The 20,004-nt window shown below is 41.6% G+C and overlaps 1 protein-coding gene across 2 annotated transcripts in view; it reads left to right on the forward strand.

Annotated features, from left to right (window-relative positions):
* Nucleotides 1–20,004, forward strand: part of DCP2 (decapping mRNA 2) — a 61,884-nt gene that overhangs the window by 11,719 nt on the left and 30,161 nt on the right. Inside the window, exons 2-4 of one of the 2 annotated variants that reach the window (XM_053566019.1) lie at nt 7,765–7,916; nt 12,685–12,812; nt 13,230–13,328. In XM_053566019.1, coding sequence (XP_053421994.1) covers nt 7,765–7,916; nt 12,685–12,812; nt 13,230–13,328 — 379 coding nt within the window. The remainder of the gene's footprint in view (nt 1–7,764; nt 7,917–12,684; nt 12,813–13,229; nt 13,329–20,004) is intronic. The other variant, XM_053566021.1, reaches the window with a different exon arrangement.

A 20,004-nucleotide genomic window follows, 5' to 3' on the forward strand; every position in this document is an offset into this window, starting at 1 on the left:
AAGGAAGAAAGATGGTTTGAGCCCAGGAGTTTGAGGTTGCTGTGAGGTATGATGCCAGGGCACTCTTGCCTGGGGCAGCAGAGTGAGACTCCTAAAATAAAATAAATAAGTAAATAAAAGTGATCCTCATTAAAAAAAAAAAAAGTAGATAAATAGATTAATGTATGGGAGCTTTGGTCTGGGGTACCAGTACACAAACTTAACCTGCTAAAGCTCTAGAAGAGGCCTTAAGTGCTGTGTCACCTTTCCCCACTCTATAAAGAGGAATCCCTAACCATCCAAGGAGTATAGGAGTAGATATTTTTCTATTATCACGTAAACAGTTCTTGCCATTTTCCTTGTTTTTAACCTATCTGTTATTCCCACCCTCCAGCTTAACTTCCTTTACGTGGTGCTTCCGGGTTGAGAAGGGGTGAGACTGACCCTCTCTGGGTCCTGGCCTTGCTCTGTCGTGTTATAGGTTGGGGCTAATGTCCTCTAGAAATTTGTTGAAACGAGAATTCCTAGTTATAAATGGTAGATTGAATGCGGATGCAAACATCTACTGTTCTAAAGCCAATTTTTTTTTTAAATGAATAATCCTACAAGGAAGGGAAGCATGGGTGAAGAGAAGCAACAAAATTTTGGAATTATAAAGTATAAGGGAAAGTGGTGACTGTGAGGATATAGGAGGGGAAACTGAACTGTTCCTCCTGTTGTCCTTTCCCAGCACAGATCACTTCTGTGATCAAACAGGGGGCAGTTTTCTCCCCCACACCAAGTACGCAGTGAGTTCTGCAGTGGACACCAGCCGGTTGGGTGTCTTCCTATTCAATTCTGACACTGTCTGCCTGGAGACAGCAACAGATCCTACAGGTTGAGGGCTCTGTCCTAGGAGACTTCGTCCCACTCAGATGCTAGCCAGTCAAAAGTCTGGAATTTCTGAGTGACTGATTTCATGTTTCCCACACTCCCGCCTTGGATTTGATTACAGCCCCTGGAGTGGCTCTTAGAACTCAGAAACAGTGGGTTTTACTAGTCTATTATAAAGGATACAGATGAAAAGATATGTAGGGTAAGGTTGTGTGGGAAGGAGTGCCGAGTCTGGGTGCACTGCCTTCCAGGAACCTCACCTGCTCAGCTATCTGGACGTCTTCTCCTTCCCTAACTTTGCCCTTTGGGTTTTTGTGGAGGCTTCACTACTTAGGCGTGACCTTTGATCACCCTTGACTATTGTCCATCCTCTCTACCTTTACTCCCTTTCCCCTCCCAGGACATTGGGGGTGGGGCTGAAAGTTCCAACCCTCTAAGTTCCCAGGGCAACCAGCCCCTATCCTGTGACCTTCCCTGGAAGCCCCAGGGAACTATCAACCTAATTAGCATACAAAGACATTAAAAAAACGTGGCTCAAACTGTTAATCCAAGCACTTTAAGAGGCCTAGGCAGGTGGATTGCCTGAGCACACAGGTTCAAGACCAGTCTGAGCCAGAGAGAGACCTTGTCTCTAAAAATAGCCAGGCATTGTGGCAGGCGCCTGTAGTCCCAGCTACTCCGGAGGCTGTGAGGCAAGAGAATCAATCACTTAAGCCCAAGAGTTTAAGGTTCCTGTGAGCTGTGACACCATGGTACTCTACCAAGGACAACAAAGTGAGACTCTATCTCCAAAAAAAATAAAAGAAAAAAAGAAAAAAGAAATGATAAAAACTTTGGTGATCCCTAGGAGTTGTACACCAGGAAATGGGGACGAAGACCAAGTCCGTATTTCATATGCCGCAGTGATTCAGCAGACCTTAAGGACATGGATGAGAAACTACTGTGGTAGTGTCAGTCTGCTCCAGAATGAGAGAACACTAAAAAATTGGGAGACATGAACTTAAACGTAATTGCTTGCTGAAAACTCAGAGACGACTTCTACTCAGCTCGCAGAATATGGCTGCCTGGCCTTTACCATTCAGGTAGGAGATTTTAAAGATTTCTTCCTAGGTAATCTGACTAGCCCAAGAAGGAAAGACGTAAAGATAACGTGCATTAACACTGGAGATTCCCCCAGTTAAATGGCTCAGCCTGATCATTTCAAATTGTGCCTCCTAGTTTGACAGGCCCTCCCAAATAGCTCTGTGGCCTGTGACGTTTCAATAGGCTTCTTAATGTAAAAGGCAGAGCTTAAAACTATTAATAACAAAAGTTACTGGGAAGAATCAGGCTGTGCAAGTAGAAGAAAACTTAAAAACGTAACTACACCTTAGGTAGATTTTTATGCCATGAAATAAGACCAGAACACTCTATAAAAGCATAAAGAACTAAAAAGAGCTTTTGTAAATTAAAATTTGAGAGCAGAAACAAAAACCTTAATAAGTGGCTTGCAAGATAGAGAAGTTCCCCAAAAAGTAGAAAGGGAAAAATCAGAGGTAAGAAGTATAGAAAAGTAGAAAATTGTAAGGGGATTGGTCTGTGATGTTTCCGCATTGCCGGGTGTGAGTCTCTAAATAGATGATGATCAATTGAATGGTGACATGGTGGATGAAAAATAGACACTGGAAACTTTGCAACATTGGGGACAGAAGGAAGATCTTAGAAACATCCACACTGAAATCAAGGTCATGTACAAAAGATGAGGGTCTGAACAGCTTCAGTCTTCTCAGTATCAAAGTTAGAAGCTGGAATGGAGAGAGCGCACTGTCTTCAACATAAAAGATCCCCAGCCTAGGAATATTTCATCCACATTATCAGGTATGAGAATAAAGATAGCATATGTCAGTGTCCCAGTATTTACCTCCCCTGCATCTTGTTATCCTTTCTTCAGAAGGTGTGTGTGGAGATACTTCCTGAAAACAAGGACGTGAATTGAGGAGGAGAATGACACAGATGAAGAAACAGGAACTCTCATGCAGAACAGTGGGGGCCGTAGGATGCTAGTGGAAGGGCAGCCTGGGATGGTGGATGCCCACCAGGTATAGAAGACACCTGGTCTAGATCGGAAGCGATCAGAAGACTAAAAGACAGTTTTCAGGATGAAACTGATACATCTGAATTGTGAAAATCCCCGATGGAGATGGTTTACGTCAGAAGTGTCTAAAAAGGAGCTGAGAACCTGTGAAGAGTTGGACACCGTTCACATAGATGTCCGCACGGAATTCACCTGCTGACTGGGCCAAAAAGCACTAAACCAGCTGCATTTGATTTGAACTGTTTATATTGGTCCTGATCACCAACCTACTGGAGAGAGAGTTACTCCAAACTATTAACGTATTGATCATTGACTAAAGACATCCTCAGCTGGTAATCATCAGCTGGTGGCAGCCCTTACCTAAGTCATGGGCTGTGTACAGCCCTCCAGATGGGTGACCTTAGAGAGTAGCTCTTATACGCTCCTGCCTAACCTTGCCTGGATGGAACACGATTTAACTGCTTGTTAGATTTATGTCTCCCTAGTTGCAATTCCTAAGATCCCAATTAAAACATCTTTTTTTTTTTTTTGGTTTTTGGCCAAGGCTGGGTTTGAACCCACCACCTCCGGCATATGGGACCGGCGCCCTACTCCTAGAGCCACAGGCACCGCCCAAAACATCTTTTTTTTTAACCTGCCACTTTGCAGTGTTGGTTTTGTTTATTGACAGTTAATATCTTGAGAAAAAATTTAGGAAACTAGTGAAAGGTTGAATTAGTGACAAGTACAGAGAAAATAAAGCAAAGGCATTGACAACAAGTTTTAATTGTGGGGGAAACAAAGGATTGTGCAGGAATTGGGAATCAGTTTACCACATGCCTTAGTTGCAAATTGCACTTACAGAGTTATAATAAAGTAAAGGCTGGATGCACATCTAACCTCGTAATTATAAACAGGCAGTGGTTGTGTTCCCCTCAGGGAATATTTGGCACTATCTGGAGATATTTTTATTTATTTATTTTTACGGTTTTTGGCCGGGGCTGGGTTTGAACCCGCCACCTTCGGCCTATGGGGCCGGAGCCCTACTCCTTTGAGCCACAGGCGCCACCCCTGGAGATATTTTTAGTTGTTGCAACTTGGTGGATAGTACTGTTGACATCTAGCAGGTGGAGGCTGGGATGCAGCTGAACATCCTACATCCCCATTTAGGACAGCCCCTCCTAACATGGAATTATCTGCTCGAAAGTGAGTTGAGAGCTAAGCAAAACTATGGCATAATTTTGTTGGAGAATAAAAAGATGAGAGGGGTATGTGAGATGGAAGTGGGAGTGGAATTAATTTCTCATTTTCCATAGTGGCAGCAGAAAATGCCCCCAACTGAAAAAATAAATAGCATACCATGTACATATGTATGTGTGTGTATACACATATATTATGTATCTCTCTATATTTTAGATGTGGAGGTAAGTTAAATAAAACAGATAAAAGAGCCTAGTTTTTTCAGTGCTTTTTGTACTTTGGTGCACCATCCAGTGGCCAGTCGGGGACTTGGGCATTGGTCTGTATTGTGGTAAAGTTCTCAAACACTACAACACGGTGTTGTTAGCCTACACTCGGGGTTGAGCCCCACAGTTCATGGACAGTTTTATGGGGCCATTTTCCTGAGCTGTCTATCTGGTACTTTATGGTTCTATGAAAACTACTGTGCCACACACTTCCTGTGACTCTGCTTGTGTCTCGGACCAAGCTGCTGGTGGACAGACAGAGGAGGGGGGCAGTGGCAGTTGGTCTTACTCTTTGGGGAGCACACAGCTCCTGAGATGGGAGAGGAATGTTTCTGTTCCTCAGGGTTTTAGACTGTGTGGGTCCTCCTTGCTGTCACTTCCATTACCATGATGGAAGTGCTTGGGCCTGAGGGGTGGGGGAATGGCGACAAGAAAAGGGACATTTCCTCGACTGTCTTCCCAAGCATTAGAAGGCCAGACTCCTCTCTTGATCCTTAGACTAGAGGCCTTCTGGAGCGCTCTGTCCCTGTGGCTGCCAACTTCTAGCCCCCATTGGGCCAGGGAATATGAGAGTAGAAAAGTGGTAAATTCACTCTGAATACTGGTTCTCTCTGATCTCCCTGCTGTTTACTTTTTGGAGTTCTCAGATAGCTGCTCCGTGTATTGTCTGGGTTTTACAGCTGAGTTTATGGGAGGAACAGAGCAGTACGTGCTTACTCTATCTTGCCAGGAAGATAAACATAAGATAAAATATAACCATCAATATGTGTTAGACAATTTGCTAGAAATAAAAATATGCAAGGATACAGTATGTTATCTCAGTGAACTTACTGATTTGGAAGGGTTTGTGGGCAATAATCGTGAAACCTGGTAATTGCTGCCGTGGAGGGGATCTGAGTGTACACGCATCTGTTCAGAGGAGTCTGGGTGCTCACACACAAGAGGCAGTATTTTTAAGTCTCAAGGAATGAATTAGGAATTTGCTAAAGAAATAGCAGAAAGGGAAGGCAGATAAAGTCTATGGATAGCAATTTAGTTTCAAGAATTAGGCATCTCTAGATACATAGAACCTCAGAGGGGAAAGAGTTTGTACAGGTGGACGAAGGTCAGGTTCTGAATGCCATACACAAGAGTTTACCTTTTATATCTTACATGGTGTCATCCGGGCTGCACGCTAGACTTTTTGTTTTTAGTGTGTGTACAATTTAAGCTCTTTTTCCCTCATAATTTTTCTTTATTTTCTTCTTTATTATTATTACTATTTTATTTGTAGAGACAGGGTTTTACTCTGTTGCCCAGACTGATCTCAAACTCCTGGCCTCAAGTGATTCTCCTACCTCAGCCTCCCAAAGTGTTGGGATTACATGGATGAGCCCACACACCTGGCTTCCCATAATTTTACTACATTAAAATGTAGATTATTTTATGTACATTGTCCTGTTGCTTACTGATTCCCTACTGGAATGTTACATGAATATTATAATGTAAAAGTGTTTTTTTGAGATTTGATTTGAAATTTGGAAATAGCCAAAAATTGGTTAACCTCATAGGTAATGAATAATGTAAGTGATTAGACTGGGCAGGGGGGAGACTTTTTAATTAAAAAAATGAGTCTTTAGCCGGGCATTGTGGTGGGCACCTGTAGTCCCAGCTACTTAGGAGGCTGAAGCAAGAGAATCGCTTAAGCCCAAGAGTTTGAGGTTGCTGTGAGCTGTGATGTTGCGGCACTCTAAAGGGCAACATAAAAAAAAAAATAAAAAAAAAAAGACTCTTAAAATCCAGTGCACTAGTTTTACTTAGTTGAATATGTCTCTGATGGTTGCTAGAAAAAAAGATAACCAAAAATACTTAGTGGTAGAAGAAATAAGTGCTAGCTGCTTAATAACTGCTGTAAGTCATATCCACTCAGATTTATAAATTTTAACTTGTATGTTTCACAGAAAGGATTCATTATCTCAATCATATACCCACACATAACATAGTGTATATTTATATATAAAATACATCATCCCCTCCTTTCCCTAATATGCTTGGAAAAGATACTTTAGAGTTCTGAAAAGTATGTTTGAAAGTTAGTTTGAACTGGGGCTCTGCAGATGAAGCTCTTGGGAAAGTCTAGTGTATTAATGAACAACAGAATATTGATCTCTAATGTTTCTTGGTAATAGTTTATGTATGGAGATTAAGCAGTATCACATTTTTAAGATTTTAATTGTGTGACTATATTTACATGTATTCTTACAGATGTTACCAGGTGTGAGAGGAAATCCTAGTAAAGGTTGTTTTCTTGCTGCCGTTTTTTTTTTTTTTTTTTTTTTTTTGTAGAGACAGAGTCTCACTTTATGGCCCTTGTAGAGTGCCGTGGCCTCACACAGCTCACAGCAACCTCCAACTCCTGGGCTTAAGCGATTCTCTTGCCTCAGCCTCCCGAGAAGCTGGGACTACAGGCGCCCGCCACAACGCCCGGCTATTTTTTGGTTGCAGTTTGGCCGGGGCCGGGTTTGAACCCGCCACCCTTGGTATATGGGGCCGGCGTCCTACCTACTGAGCCACAGGCGCCGCCTTCTTGCTGCCTTTTAATTTGTTGTTAGTGAACTCTTAAGGTTTATTTCTGTACTTGCCAACAGAGGCTACATATGAGGCTGGACAATTAAGTTAGAGAACTCATCCTAGACAAAGTGCTATGTGCCTCATTGCTGAATATCCCTAGGGTCACCTTTGAAGTGCTCCCCTAGGCCATCTGCTGATTGTAGTGATACTTGGCAGCGATGTGTGTGGTACTTTTTCTTTTCTTTTTTTTTGAGACAGAGTCTCACTATGTCTCCCTTGGTAGAGTGCTGTGGCGTCATAGCTCACAGCAACCTGAAACTCTTGGGCTGAAGCGATCCTGTTGCCTCAGCTTCCCGAGTAGCTGGGATGACAGGTGCCTGCCACAGTGCCCACCTATTTTTTGTTGTAGTTGTCATTGTTAAGCTGGCCCAGGTCAGGTTCAAACCCGCCACCTTCGGTGTATGTGGCTGGTGCCGTAAACCACTGTGTACAGGCGCTGAGCCATGTAGCACTTTTTCTAGGATGAGTTTGTGAACTTAATTGTCAGGCCATATATGATGACAGCTCTGTAGTGTTGGTGCATGGCTTTCCAAGGGAGAAGTACCTTGAAGGTGATTGTAGTGCTATTTAGCAGCGAGGTATGTAGCACTTTTTTCTAGGATGAGTTTGCAAACTTCTCTTTTTTTTAAAGACTCATCTTTGTTGTAGTAATTCTCCCCAAATACTGATGGCTTCCTTGCTCAGGACTGCTCGTGGTCCCTCAGAGGTGAAGTGATTGAATAGCTTAACATTAATTGTGACAGCTTGTAAATGTAATTTTTGTATGTGTTTTGTTTTTGACAGCCGATTTATTTTGCATATTCCCAGCGAGGAAAGAGACAATGCAATCCGAGTGTGTTTTCAGATTGAACTTGCCCATTGGTTTTACTTGGATTTCTACATGCAGAACACACCAGGATTACCTCAGTGTGGGATAAGAGACTTTGCTAAAGCTGATATCCTTTTTATTACTATAACTGTCTTTCATTCTTGTTAGTAAAATATTTAACCCAAATTTCTTTTTACTTGTGTTTGAGATTTTTTAACCTGTTAGTTAAAACATACTTGATATCTAAAAAGTGTCAAATGTAAATATTAGTAGCAATTTAATAGTGTTTTTATTTTAATACAGAGGACTCCTTGAAATGTGCACTGATGAATTACGTTTGATTTTCTTTTTGAAATAGCCTATTTGTAGAACCGATCTGTTTTTTACTTCACTTTTGCTGCTCCTTTTAACCAGATAATCTTTTACCAGATTAGTACCTTTCTGATTTGTTTAGAAATTTCCTAAGCGATTATTGAATATTTACTATGTTTAAAGCATTGTTTTTAGTTCTGTCTCCAATATTAGGAAGTCATTGCTTTCAAAGAAGCCCCCCCCCTTTAGACAGAATCTTGTAATTTATTAGCTATAAGAGATTCACATGAATATTTAAGATTTTAAAAGTAGCTGTGACAGAAGATGAAGAATTGCTAATGGTCCTGATATTAAATGCTTTTAGAATCTGGAAAAAGCATGGGAAGATTTTAGGAAAAACACTGTCTTTAAGGGAATATAGCATTTCTAAGTAGAAGTAGAGAAGGTTTAAGGTAAAGAAAAGGGATTAAACAAAATTGGAGATTTTAAAAGGATATCCCAGGAATAATTTGTTTTGAGCAGAGGGTTCTAAAAAAAAAAATGGGACTGTAATAGGAGATATAACTGAAAAGATGTTGGCGAGCTTTGTGTGGTCTCTCAAATGCCGAGCCAAGGTGCTTAGAATTTTATTCTGTCCGTCGTTATTTTTAACTATAAAATGTATGTTCACATAGATTCGTACCCACAAGTTTGGGTCCTAAAACTAGACTTGGAGGAGAGATGGGCAATCTGAAATACCCTCATGCTTTTTCTAGTTCCCTGTCACATTCCTTAAGCCCTGGGAACTGTGGACCTCTTAGGGCTACGTAGAAAATGGATGAAACACGGGTGGTTCAAGGTAGCTGTTAACTATAGAAGTTTTTGAGCAAGGATAAAGAGTATTGCTCTGATTGTTTGAAAGTTGTATCCAGTTTATTTGGCAGGATAGGTTGAACTTGAGATATGAAGCACTAAGGTCTGAGCCTTAGCAGGAGTGCAGAGAGCATTGGTGGGGGAGACATTTCAAAGGAAGAAATGGTCAAACCCGTTTGAGTGATGAAACATGTGACGTTAATGAGGAATCAGAGGGGAACAGAAGTCCTTGTGTGTTGATCACCGTCCTTGGTGATAGGTTCTGTGGTGAGATTGTGGAAGAGTCTGGTTTTTAAGTAGTTACGACCTAGTTATGCAAACACTATTAGCGCAACCAAGTCCCCTTTTATTTTGGTCTTACACGGACTTAGGGTTCTACCAGAGCAAATGTACATCCTTTGGGGTTCTGGGTAAGATTTCATTCCTATATGTACGTGAGTTTTACACTTTTCTTTGCTTTTAAAAATAAACATCTAAAACTTTTTTTTTTTTTTTTTTTTGCAGTTTTGGCCGGGGATGGGTTTGAACCTGCCACCTCCGGCATATAGGGCCAGCACCCTACTCCTTTGAGCCACAAGTGCTGCCCACATCTAAAACTTTTTAGTTATGTTTCTTCTTGTTGAGTTACATGGAGAAGGAATCTTTATTGCTAAAGTTATTGAACCATTCAGTAACTGGTTCCTCTATGCCAGGCGTTACGCAGTGAACAAGGTGGACTCCATAACTGCATGAAGATGAGGGAGACGGGAAAGGAAGTGATTGCAGTGCAGCCTGGCAGGGGTGGTGGGTTAGTGCACGCTTCTTCAGTGGGAATAGAGAAGATAAGATTTGGGGGCTGTGCGTCTGAATGCCAACTTGAGACGCCTGAAAAATCTGGGGTAAGTTATTTAATTTCTCCTGGATAATGACCCTTTGTCAGTTTGAGAATCAAGTTAATTTGTATATGTAAATTGTTTAGAATTGTCCCTGGCTGAGTGAACGATCAGTAAATATTAACCGTTCCTCCTCCAAACAAAGAAAAAGATTGGGGAGGCTAGATGGAAGCCTTCCTTGGATAGATAAGATTTTTTTTTTTTCCTTCCAGTTTTTGGCCGGGCGGTGTTTGAACCCGCCACCTCTGGCATATGGGGCTGGCGCCCTACCCCTTTGAGCCACAGGCGCCGCCGGAAGCCTTCCTTGGAGTAAGCAATCTATGTGAAGAAGGGAAAAGAGTTAAATATGATTTTTTTTTTTTTTTTTAGAGTAAGTAGGGAGAGATGAGATGGTGCCTGAGAGTAACTAGATGCTGAAACATGGGCCATATTTGCTTGAAAAAGCATAATAAGCCTATAGGAGCTTTTGGAGGAAAAACTCCCACCTCAGAGAAGGCAAGAGGATGTTACTGTCGTCTGCCCTTCGTCTGTGTCCATCCATCGTTACTGTTTTGCCACCTTTGCTTTATTTCTCCGTATAGGGCGTTTTGAAAGATGGCTCTGGAGTAGTGTGGACAGTGAATCGGAGGAAGGTGAGGCTGGAGGTGGGGACTTAGTGAAGTGCTATTTCGTTAATGTGCTGGAAAGAGAGGGAAAAAATCTGCATGTGACGCGAAGAGGTCAGTTTGGAAGATAAGTAGGAGGCAGATTGGTGATAACATGGATGTCTGAGGAGAGACAGATTGAAAGGTGATACCCAGGTTTCTGGTGTCATGAGCTGTGCAGGGAACAGCGTGCTGTTTGGGAAACAAGAAATTTTGTGAGGGGAATGATGGGTTCAGTTGTGGACTAGAGGAGTTTGAGGTGCCCGTGCTATACAGGCAGGCCTTACTAGCATTTGGGCTAGCATCTTACCCGTGCCATTTACTAGTTGTGCATCCTTGGGCAAATCGTGGGACTTGTATAAATTGTGCCTAGTTTTGTATTTTATGTGGATATAGATAAGGGTATCCTGGATTTGCTCCTAGGCTGAAATTTTGCTAGGGACTTTACTAAATATGTAAAGCAAGACTTTTATTGGGAAATGCCTTTTAGAATCTTAGCAAGCTCCTATAGGGCCACAGGGCTTCCTGGAATGGTTAATATTGTGTCCAAAGTTTTACCTTTTTCCTCCTCCCCAAATAAGACACGGACCAACTATGTTGAGATTAACCTTACACGTGAACAATATTGTCATAGATGGTTGACTTTGTTGGGCTCTTTGAGGGCCTATTTTGTTTTTACTACAATTGTAAAACCAAAACAAACTTTAAATTATAAAATTGTAGAACTCATAAAATGTAAATTAATAACACGAACTTAATGTCTTATTTTTGTTTAAACCAAGCTTCTCATGACAATGTGAATATAACGCAGCTCCCTTTAACGATGTTTTGAGTTTGACTTACCTGTATTAACCAGCTTTTACCACTTTGCTCCATCTGTTAAGAAACCTTCCTTGCTGTGTTAGGTTGGGATGTTATTTGACCCTAAGGCTTCATTTGTGTATTAGGTTTCTTCTGTTTTTAATAGCGCACAGTAATTGAAGTAGTATACTGGTGTGATCTCGAACTCAAGTGGTAGTGTTTGATACGTGTGATCATTTGTCTAGGTAATTGAGAATGTACTCACATTACATGTTTTTAGAGTAACGTCAAAATGAAAACACAGAGTATACAAATTTCTAAAGGGGACTTGAGAACTCTTAAAAATATGTCCTCAGTTTGAGAAACACTTTTCTTAAATTATCATTTTTCCAGTACTTTTAATACTTTTTTTTTGTTTTTAAGAGATGGAGACTGGCTCTGTTGCTCAGGCTGGAGTTCAGTGTTGGGATCATAGCTCTTTGCAGCCTTGAACTCCTCCTGCCAAGCGATTGATCCTCCTGCCTCCACTTCTGGAGTAGCTCAACTATAAGCCCTTACCACAATGCCCAGCTAACTTTTAACATTATTTTACAGAGATTTCACTATGTTGCCCAGCCTGGTCTTGAATTCCTGGCCTCAAGCAGTCTTCCCACCTCAGCCTCCAAGTAGCTGGGATTCCAAGTCCAAGGCCCAGTGCCTGGCCATGCTTTTTATAATTAACAATGTTACAGCCATGAGGCATTTGATGGCATGAAGTGTTGGAAGCCTGGGCATACACTTTCATGCTTTGAGCTTATTTTTCTTTTTTGACTATTTCACTGCCCACTTTTGGGGAGGGGAGCATGCCTAGTGTTTTTGAAACCTGCTATACTTTCTTTAGTATCCAGGTTTACCTTTTACTGTAATCCTTCCTACAGCTTCATCATCAAAATGTTTTTCATTGTAGAAACAGTAAGTCGGCAGGATGGATGGTAAACCTCATCCCTAGTGTCGCTTCTTGGAATTAACCACTTTATCTTTCTTGTTTTTCTGATGGTTTCTTTCTCTTTGCAATATATGCGTACTGAGCTTCTATTCCTTGCCTCTGCTTCGTTATCTGTTGACTCCCTAGTATAATGAATTTGACTCAGTAAATGGAGAAGCGTTTGAAGTGTTTACGTGCTCTTGAATTTAATTGTATTAACCTAGGGATCCAGGATTATGAATACTCAAGAATTACTTGATTTGTGTCTAGGCTAAATGCAGATGTAAACCATGACTTGTTTAAGAGAAAACAAAAATAAACATGTTAAATTTTAAAAGGTGAGGATTGGAGTAATTTCATATAAAATGCGCACTTGGTTTGGATAGGTTTCTCTGCACACTCCACAAGCTGTGATCAGGGAGAAAGTAGCTTCCTTGACCTTGTTCATACTCTTCAGTCACTGCCCATTTTTGCTGCCTCAAGGTGAAGATGTGGAAAAGGTTTTGGATGAATGGAAGGAATATAAAATGGGAGTGCCAACATATGGTGCAATTATTCTTGATGAGACACTTGAAAATGTGAGTGTAATGAAATAACAAGATTTTTAGTGAAATAGTGAACAATTGAGTTTTTAGCCCATTAAGAAAACGCGTTACTTAGATAGTATTCTGAATTGAAGTTTTAAGAGATTTTTAGATTTTTGGTGCTAAAAGGCCAAATTTTGTGTATTTTGTCTGCATATTCTGGGTCTTATGATCTTACACTGTTGCACCTCTGGCTTTGTACAAAAAAGTGTCACTTTATTGTTTTAAATACTTTCTAAGTGGACCAAATGCCTCATTCTAGTGGTGTATCAGACTCATACTTCAGGCAAATACTGGATAGTGTCATTGGTGATAAAAGTTACCTGAAATATGGAGAAGAATGCCTTTAATTTTAGGAAAGTGCATGGGAAAGGAGGGCGAATTTGATTTCTACCTCTGCTTGTCTCGTAGGTACTACTCGTTCAGGGGTACCTAGCAAAATCAGGCTGGGGATTTCCAAAAGGAAAAGTAAACAAAGAAGAAGCTCCTCATGATTGTGCTGCTAGAGAGGTGAGTTGCTGCATTCTGAAATAGTGAACTGGACTCTTGGCCTCTTGTATGTATTTTTTTTTTTTTTTTTGCCATGCAGACTTGTTTGGACTAACTCTCTTTTCAGGATTTGGATGCTGAAGTAACTTACATTTCTTAAATATTGATTCTTTTGTCCATATCTCTTATTATTTATTCTCTTGTCTGTTTCTATTTTCTGTCTCTTAGGCGCCTTTCTTTATTGCGGTGATTTTCCCTCTTCTCCCTTTAGATTTGCAGTTGGTGAAACATTTTGGCCCTCGTACTCCTTGTTTGCGTTTATAGTGCTGGCTTCCAGACAAGTGCACAATTTTGGCTTTTCTAAGAAATTTACATTTGCTGCTCAGACTCTAGTTCTCCACTGCCTACAGGATGAAGTTTAATTTTTTAAGTATTAAGCTCTGTTCCCTCCCCCAACACAAACTTAGCCATTTCTGAATTCATCTTATTCCCGGTCAGAAGTATTTATTCTCTGCCTCCTGATTTTGACTGATTTGTCTCAGCCTCTAAAATTTTTCTAGTATTAATTCCCCACTTAGAGCATCTTCTTTCTTCCTATCCAGATGCTACGTATACGCATTTCTAAACCCAGCTCAAATTCTTTTTCCCTGAAGGGGAAAGACCCGAGTTTCTTATCTGTAAAATTAGTTTAGGATAGATACGTTCTGAAGTCCTTTCTTACCTAAAATTTTATTTTAAAAGCTTACCAATCATCTCGAGCCCACAGAAGTCTCTGTACTTTAATAGCAACTATTGTCTTTATTATTCACTTGGCATTAATTATATAGCACCTTGTGATGGATTGTGTACTGTATTTTTATTTATCAGTTCCTTGTCCTTTATCACCGTATGCTTAAGTCTTAGGTAGCGATTTCCGTTTGAGATTTTTGGAGACAGTAATAAGATTCTGTGGCATATTTCATTAGAGTCCTTTGCCTTGCCTGTTTTTTAACATAACATTTTCCTGCAACAGTGTTTACCCTCTAGTTTGAGTTTGGTTGTAACTATTAACAAGGAGTAATTGTTAGGAATCTTAGATACTCCTTTTGGCCGGAGATGCCATCCTCCAGTAATTCACCAAAATGACAAACACAAAGGGAAAGAGGAGAGGCACCCGATACAAGTTCTCTAGGCCTTTTAGAAAACATGGAGCTGTTCCTTTGGCCACATATATGCGAATCTACAAGAAAGGTGATATTGTAGACATCAAGGGAATGGGTACTGTTCAAAAAGGCACGGCACACAAATGTCACCATGGCAAAACTGGAAGAGTCTACACTGTTACCCAGCATGCTGTTGGCATTGTTGTAAACAAACAAGTTAAGGGCAAGATTCTTGCCAAGAGGATTAATGTTCGTATTGAGCATATTAAGCACTCTAAGAGCTGAGATAGCTTCCTGAAACGTGTGAAGGAAAATGATCAGAAAAAGAAGGAAGCCAAAGCGAAAGAAGTACCTGGGTTCAACTGAAGCGCCAGCCCGCGCCACCCAGAGAAGCCCACTGTGTGAGAACCAACGGAAAGGAGCCTGAGCTCCTGGAACCCATTCCCTATGAATTCATGGCATAATAAGCATATAACATAGCACACAGGAGTATCAGTGGACCCATGATTTTAGCTGCTGGAACCTATTTATTCCCCAGGAGCTCATGGCATAATTGGTGAACAGCATAGCACACAGGATAACCAATAGACCCCATGTAACAGTGATATAAGGTGCTGGAACCTATTTCCCATGAATTCAAAAGTCAGTCAGTGCTTTGTCACATTCAATGGCAAGGTGCCTCCCTGAGCTACTGGAACCTCTTCCCTATGAATTCATGGCATGGTAGATAAAAACAACAGCCTACTGCTACTGTAAAAATGTTTCTTGTTCATTCACTAAAAGTGTGATTTTTTTTTTTTTTTTACAGTTTTTGGCTGGGGCTGGGTTTTGAACTCGCCACCTCCGGCATAGGGACTGGCGCCCTACTCTTTTGAGCCATAGGCGCTGCCCAAAGTGTGATATTTTTTTCCCCAAAGAAGTATTAAAGCACATTTTAATGTGTCAAAAAAAATCTTAGATACTACTTATATACTGTTTACTTTGGAAATAGGATTGACAAAATGATTGAAAATGCTATATTTTAGATTCAGTTTGGAATACCTTATCCAAGCTAATATTTGCAACAACTTATAGACAAAGTTATATTCCTTAAAATTGAAAGCTGTTCGGAGGGAAGAAGGTGAAAAATCACTATATCCTCTAAGAGCTTTTCCTTTCCTTTCAGTAGATGGCAGATCAGTTGTAGAAGTCCTTCAGGGGAGGGGAACCTGCAGCCTCAAGTCCACAGGTGGACTTCCAGATTTCCAAGTCAGCCCCTTGACTGAATCCAGATTTCACAGAAATCCCTTGATTAAAAGGATTTGTTCCATAAAATTTGGATTCAGACACAGGCCGCACTCCAGGATCCAGAAGAGCCCATGTAGTCCCAAGGCTCCAGGTTTCCCACAGCAGGTTGTTCAGAAACGGACATAACATTAGCCGGAATAACAGAAATTTAGGTTCAATTGGATGTGATCACCTGTCTCTATAAGTAGATCATTTGGTGCAAACTTGGGAGAAATCAAACACAGTAGTCCCGTGTTAACTGTAGAGGGTCTGTTCCAAGATCTCCAGTAGATCCTGAAACCGTAGACAGTAGGGAGCTCTATGTATGCTGTGTATTTTCCTGTACTTACATACTTGTGATAAGGTTTAACTTTGAGACAGAGTTTTGCTTTGTGACCCTCAGAGTGCTGTGGCGTCACAGTTCACAGCAATCTCAGACAAGTGAACTTCTTTCCTCAGCCTCCCAAGTAGACTACAGGTGCCTGCCTCAGCACCCAGTTATTTGTAGAGGTGGGGTCTCACTCTTGCTCAATCTGGTCTTGAACTCCTGAGCTCAGGCGATCCACCCACCTCGGCTTCCCACAGTTCTGGGATTATTATTATTATTTTTTGAGACAGAGTCTCACTTTGTTGCTCTCAGTAGAATGCCATGGGTCATAGCTCACAGCAACCGCAAACTCTTAGGTTCAAGCTATCCTTTTGCCTCATTCTCACCAGTAACTGGCACTCACCACAACATCCGACTGTTTCTAGAGATGGGTCTCAGTCTTGTTCTGGCTGGACTTGAACTCCTGAGCTCAAGCAAGCAGTTCACCCTTCTCTGCTTCCCAGAGTGCTGGGATTACAGGTGTGAGCCGCTGTGCCCAGCCCTGGTTTAACTTACAAATTAGGCACAATAACCAATAAATAGAACAATTGCAACTATATATATATAATAAAAGTTTTGTGAAATAGCTTACCAAAATATCTCACTGTCCTATAGTCACCAACTTTCCATACCTTAGCGTAACTGAAATTTGGAAAGCACTGCCACAGAGAAGGGGAGAAATGAGGGGAGCTACTGTTCCCAAAATTGTGAAACTGAAGATGTGCCCCAGAGCTGGGGGATCTACCTAGATCCCCCTATATGAGGAATTTTGTATGCCGTATTGTAAAGAGTAGAGATAATGCAGAAATATGATATTTGGGGAAAGAGAGGCAGTTGACTCAGGAACTGAGGCACCCAGCTTTTGCTTGGTTATTGTATTTGTTTTCTGCTTTAAGATACTGAGATAAAAGGTTGTTGTGTTTGTGTGGTGCTAATTTCAGTAGACTATAACTCACTATAATTTGTAAAAAAGTACATGAATAAAATATATTCTTAGGATGAGGGAGTGGGGCAATTTTGGAGGCTGGGTAAGTCCAAGCCACCTTACTTGATTCTAGCTGCCATTTTTAAACGATGAAAGTACTCAATGAAGTCCTAGGATTGCAGTACGTCCTTCTGCCACTTGGTGGCACTGCAGCATAATACGTAGTGAAAGCTCCGTGGCTCGAAAGCGGGAAACCACCTGAAGTCTTAGTAAACCAGATTGTTATTCCTTTCTTTATATTTGTTAATGCCTCGTTTTTCTTTTTAATTTTTATTAATATTAACATACAGGGAAAGGTTTTGTCCTAATTTTCTTTTTTTTTTTTTTTTGTAGAGACAGAGTCTCACTGTACCGCCCTCGGGTACAGTGCTGTGGCGTCACACGGCTCACAGCAACCTCTACCTCTTGGGCTTCCGCGATTCTCTTGCCTCAGCCTCCCGAGCAGCTGGGACCACAGGCGCCCAACACAACGCCCGGCTATTTTTTGGTTGCAGTTTGGCCGGGGCTGGGTCCGCCACCCTCGGCATATGGGGCCGGCGCCCTACTCACTGAGCCACAGGCACCGCCCTTGTCCTAATTTTCTAACTGCTAGTTAAACCTGGGCTGGTATCTGGAGCACTTCTGTTTGCTCACTTTTAAGTTGTACAGGTCTACCATGGATGCTTACCGTTGAGTTGCCAATAGCGTTTTTATTTGGCTTATTATAGCATTCCTGCAGTTATGTTATTATTTCATTATACATGGCAGTCTACAGGTGTTTTGTTATAGCAGAATCTGGCACAAATGGGACTGTGTATGTGGGCTGAGCCTACGGCAGCTTGGGCAAACAAGCTTCTCAGGGAGAGGCTATAAATAATCACCAGGAGAAAGCTAAGGACAATCTTAAGTAATTTTCAGTCTCTTCTTGGTTCACCTTTATTAATTTGCTTATTTATGAAGAATTTTATTCAGTCAAATAGATTTAGGGCCATCAGAAGACAAAATTACAACAAAATTAAAGATCGGAGCTGGCTTTGTTTCCAATTCTAGAATCAGGCAGCACTTCAGTCCATAAAATAGAGATAATGTTTTGAACAGAGGAGCTTGGAGTTTTTTTTTTTTTTTTTTTTTTTTAGGAATAAGGGCCCCGTCCCCCTGGCTGGGGTGCAGCAGCCTAATCATAGCTCACTGTAGCCTTGAACTCTGGGTGTAAGCAGTCCTCCTGCCTGTTTCCCAGTGGCGGGGATTATAGGCATGCACCACCACATCCAGCTAGTTTTCAACCCTTTTTGAAGAGATGGGGGTCTCACTACTTTGTCTAGCCTGGGCACAGAAAAGGTTGGTTTTAAAGACAGAAAAGGACCGAAGAAAGCAGAAATGGAAAACGAAACACAAACTGGTTGTTTCAGTTACTTTCCCTGCAAAGGTTAAAGCAGGGGTCCTCAAACTTTTTAAACAGGGGACCAGTTCACTGTCCCTCAGACCATTGGCAGGCGGGACTATAGTTTAAAAAAAAAAACTATGAACAAATTCCTATGCACGCTGCACATATCTTATTTTGAAGTAAAAAAACAAAACAGGAACAAACACAATATTTAAAATGAAGAACAAGTAAAGTTAAATCAACAAACTTACCAGTATTTCACTGGGAACTATGGGCCTGCTTTTGGCTAATGGATGGTCAATATCCGGTTCCATATTTGTCACTGCTAGTCGTAACAAGTGATGCGAGTGTGCATCAGTTAGTCCCGAGACTGAGAGGAGGAGTTGAGAGACACAGAGAAGGAGGAGAGTTGGAGAGGGGGGTGCACATTCCACACACGTGCACTGCGGGCCGGGACAGTCTGCTGCTAAGCAGGACAGGCTGCGGTGGCAAAAACACGGTGGGCCGGATAAATGTCCTCGGGCCGCAGTTTGAGGACCCCTGGGTTAAAGCAAAGGGGACTTCCATATAGTGTTTAGAACTGGGCCGTTGGGGATTTGGCTGTTACCTCTTTCTCTTCTGATTCCTTGAAGGCCACATAAAAACTTAGTTTCTGTTTGGGGACATGAGACTTCAGCATGAGTAACTTCAATTTGATTTGCTCTGTTGGGTCCAACTGGGGCAGGGGATGAGTCCAAAGCATGGCCTCCTGTGAATTTAGTTTAATAGGACAAAGATGTGAAAAGTGTTTCCTAGATATTTTTGAAGGCAGAACAGCCTCGGTGTAGTTTTGTTGTCATTTGTGGTAAAACACCAGCTGTTCTTGAGAATAAGCAAATGATACTTGGCAGTTCACTTGTTGTTTGACGATTTCATATTGCGGCTTATTTGGCAAAACAATGTTTTGTTGTAATGAAGCTGACTTTAATATGCATTTGTATGATTTAATTGATAGAATTTGTAAAGGGAAACTACTCATTGGCTTAGTCTATATCTTTTGATAGGCTTATAGGACAGAATTTCTTTTTTGTGTGTGTGTGTGTAGAGACAGAGTCTCACTTTACTGCCCTCGGGTAGAGTGCCGTGGCGTCACACGGCTCACAGCAACCTCCACCTCTTGGGCTTACAGGATTCTCTTGCCTCAGCCTCCCGAGCAGCTGGGACTACAGGCGCCCGCCACAACGCCCGGCTATTTTTTTTGTTGTTGCAGTTTGGCTGGGGCTGGGTTTGAACCCGCCACCTCGGCATATGGGGCCGGCGCCCTACTCACTGAGTCACGGGCACCGCCCAGGACAGAATTTCATTGTCTTTCTGTGCTGGTTCTCTTTAGGTAATTTTTTTTTTTGAGACAAAGTCTCACCTTGTTACCCTGGGTAGAGTGCCGTGGTGTCACAGCTCACAGCAACCTCAAACTCTTGGCCTCAGCCTCCTGAGTAGCTGGGACTACAGGTGCCCACCACAATGGCCCACCACAATGCTGGCTAGTTTTTCTATTTTTAGTAGAAATGGAGGTCTTGCTCTGGCTCTGGCTCTGG

This window comes from Nycticebus coucang, chromosome 17 (assembly GCF_027406575.1).
Source record: "Nycticebus coucang isolate mNycCou1 chromosome 17, mNycCou1.pri, whole genome shotgun sequence".
NCBI classification, from domain to species: Eukaryota; Metazoa; Chordata; class Mammalia; order Primates; family Lorisidae; genus Nycticebus; species Nycticebus coucang.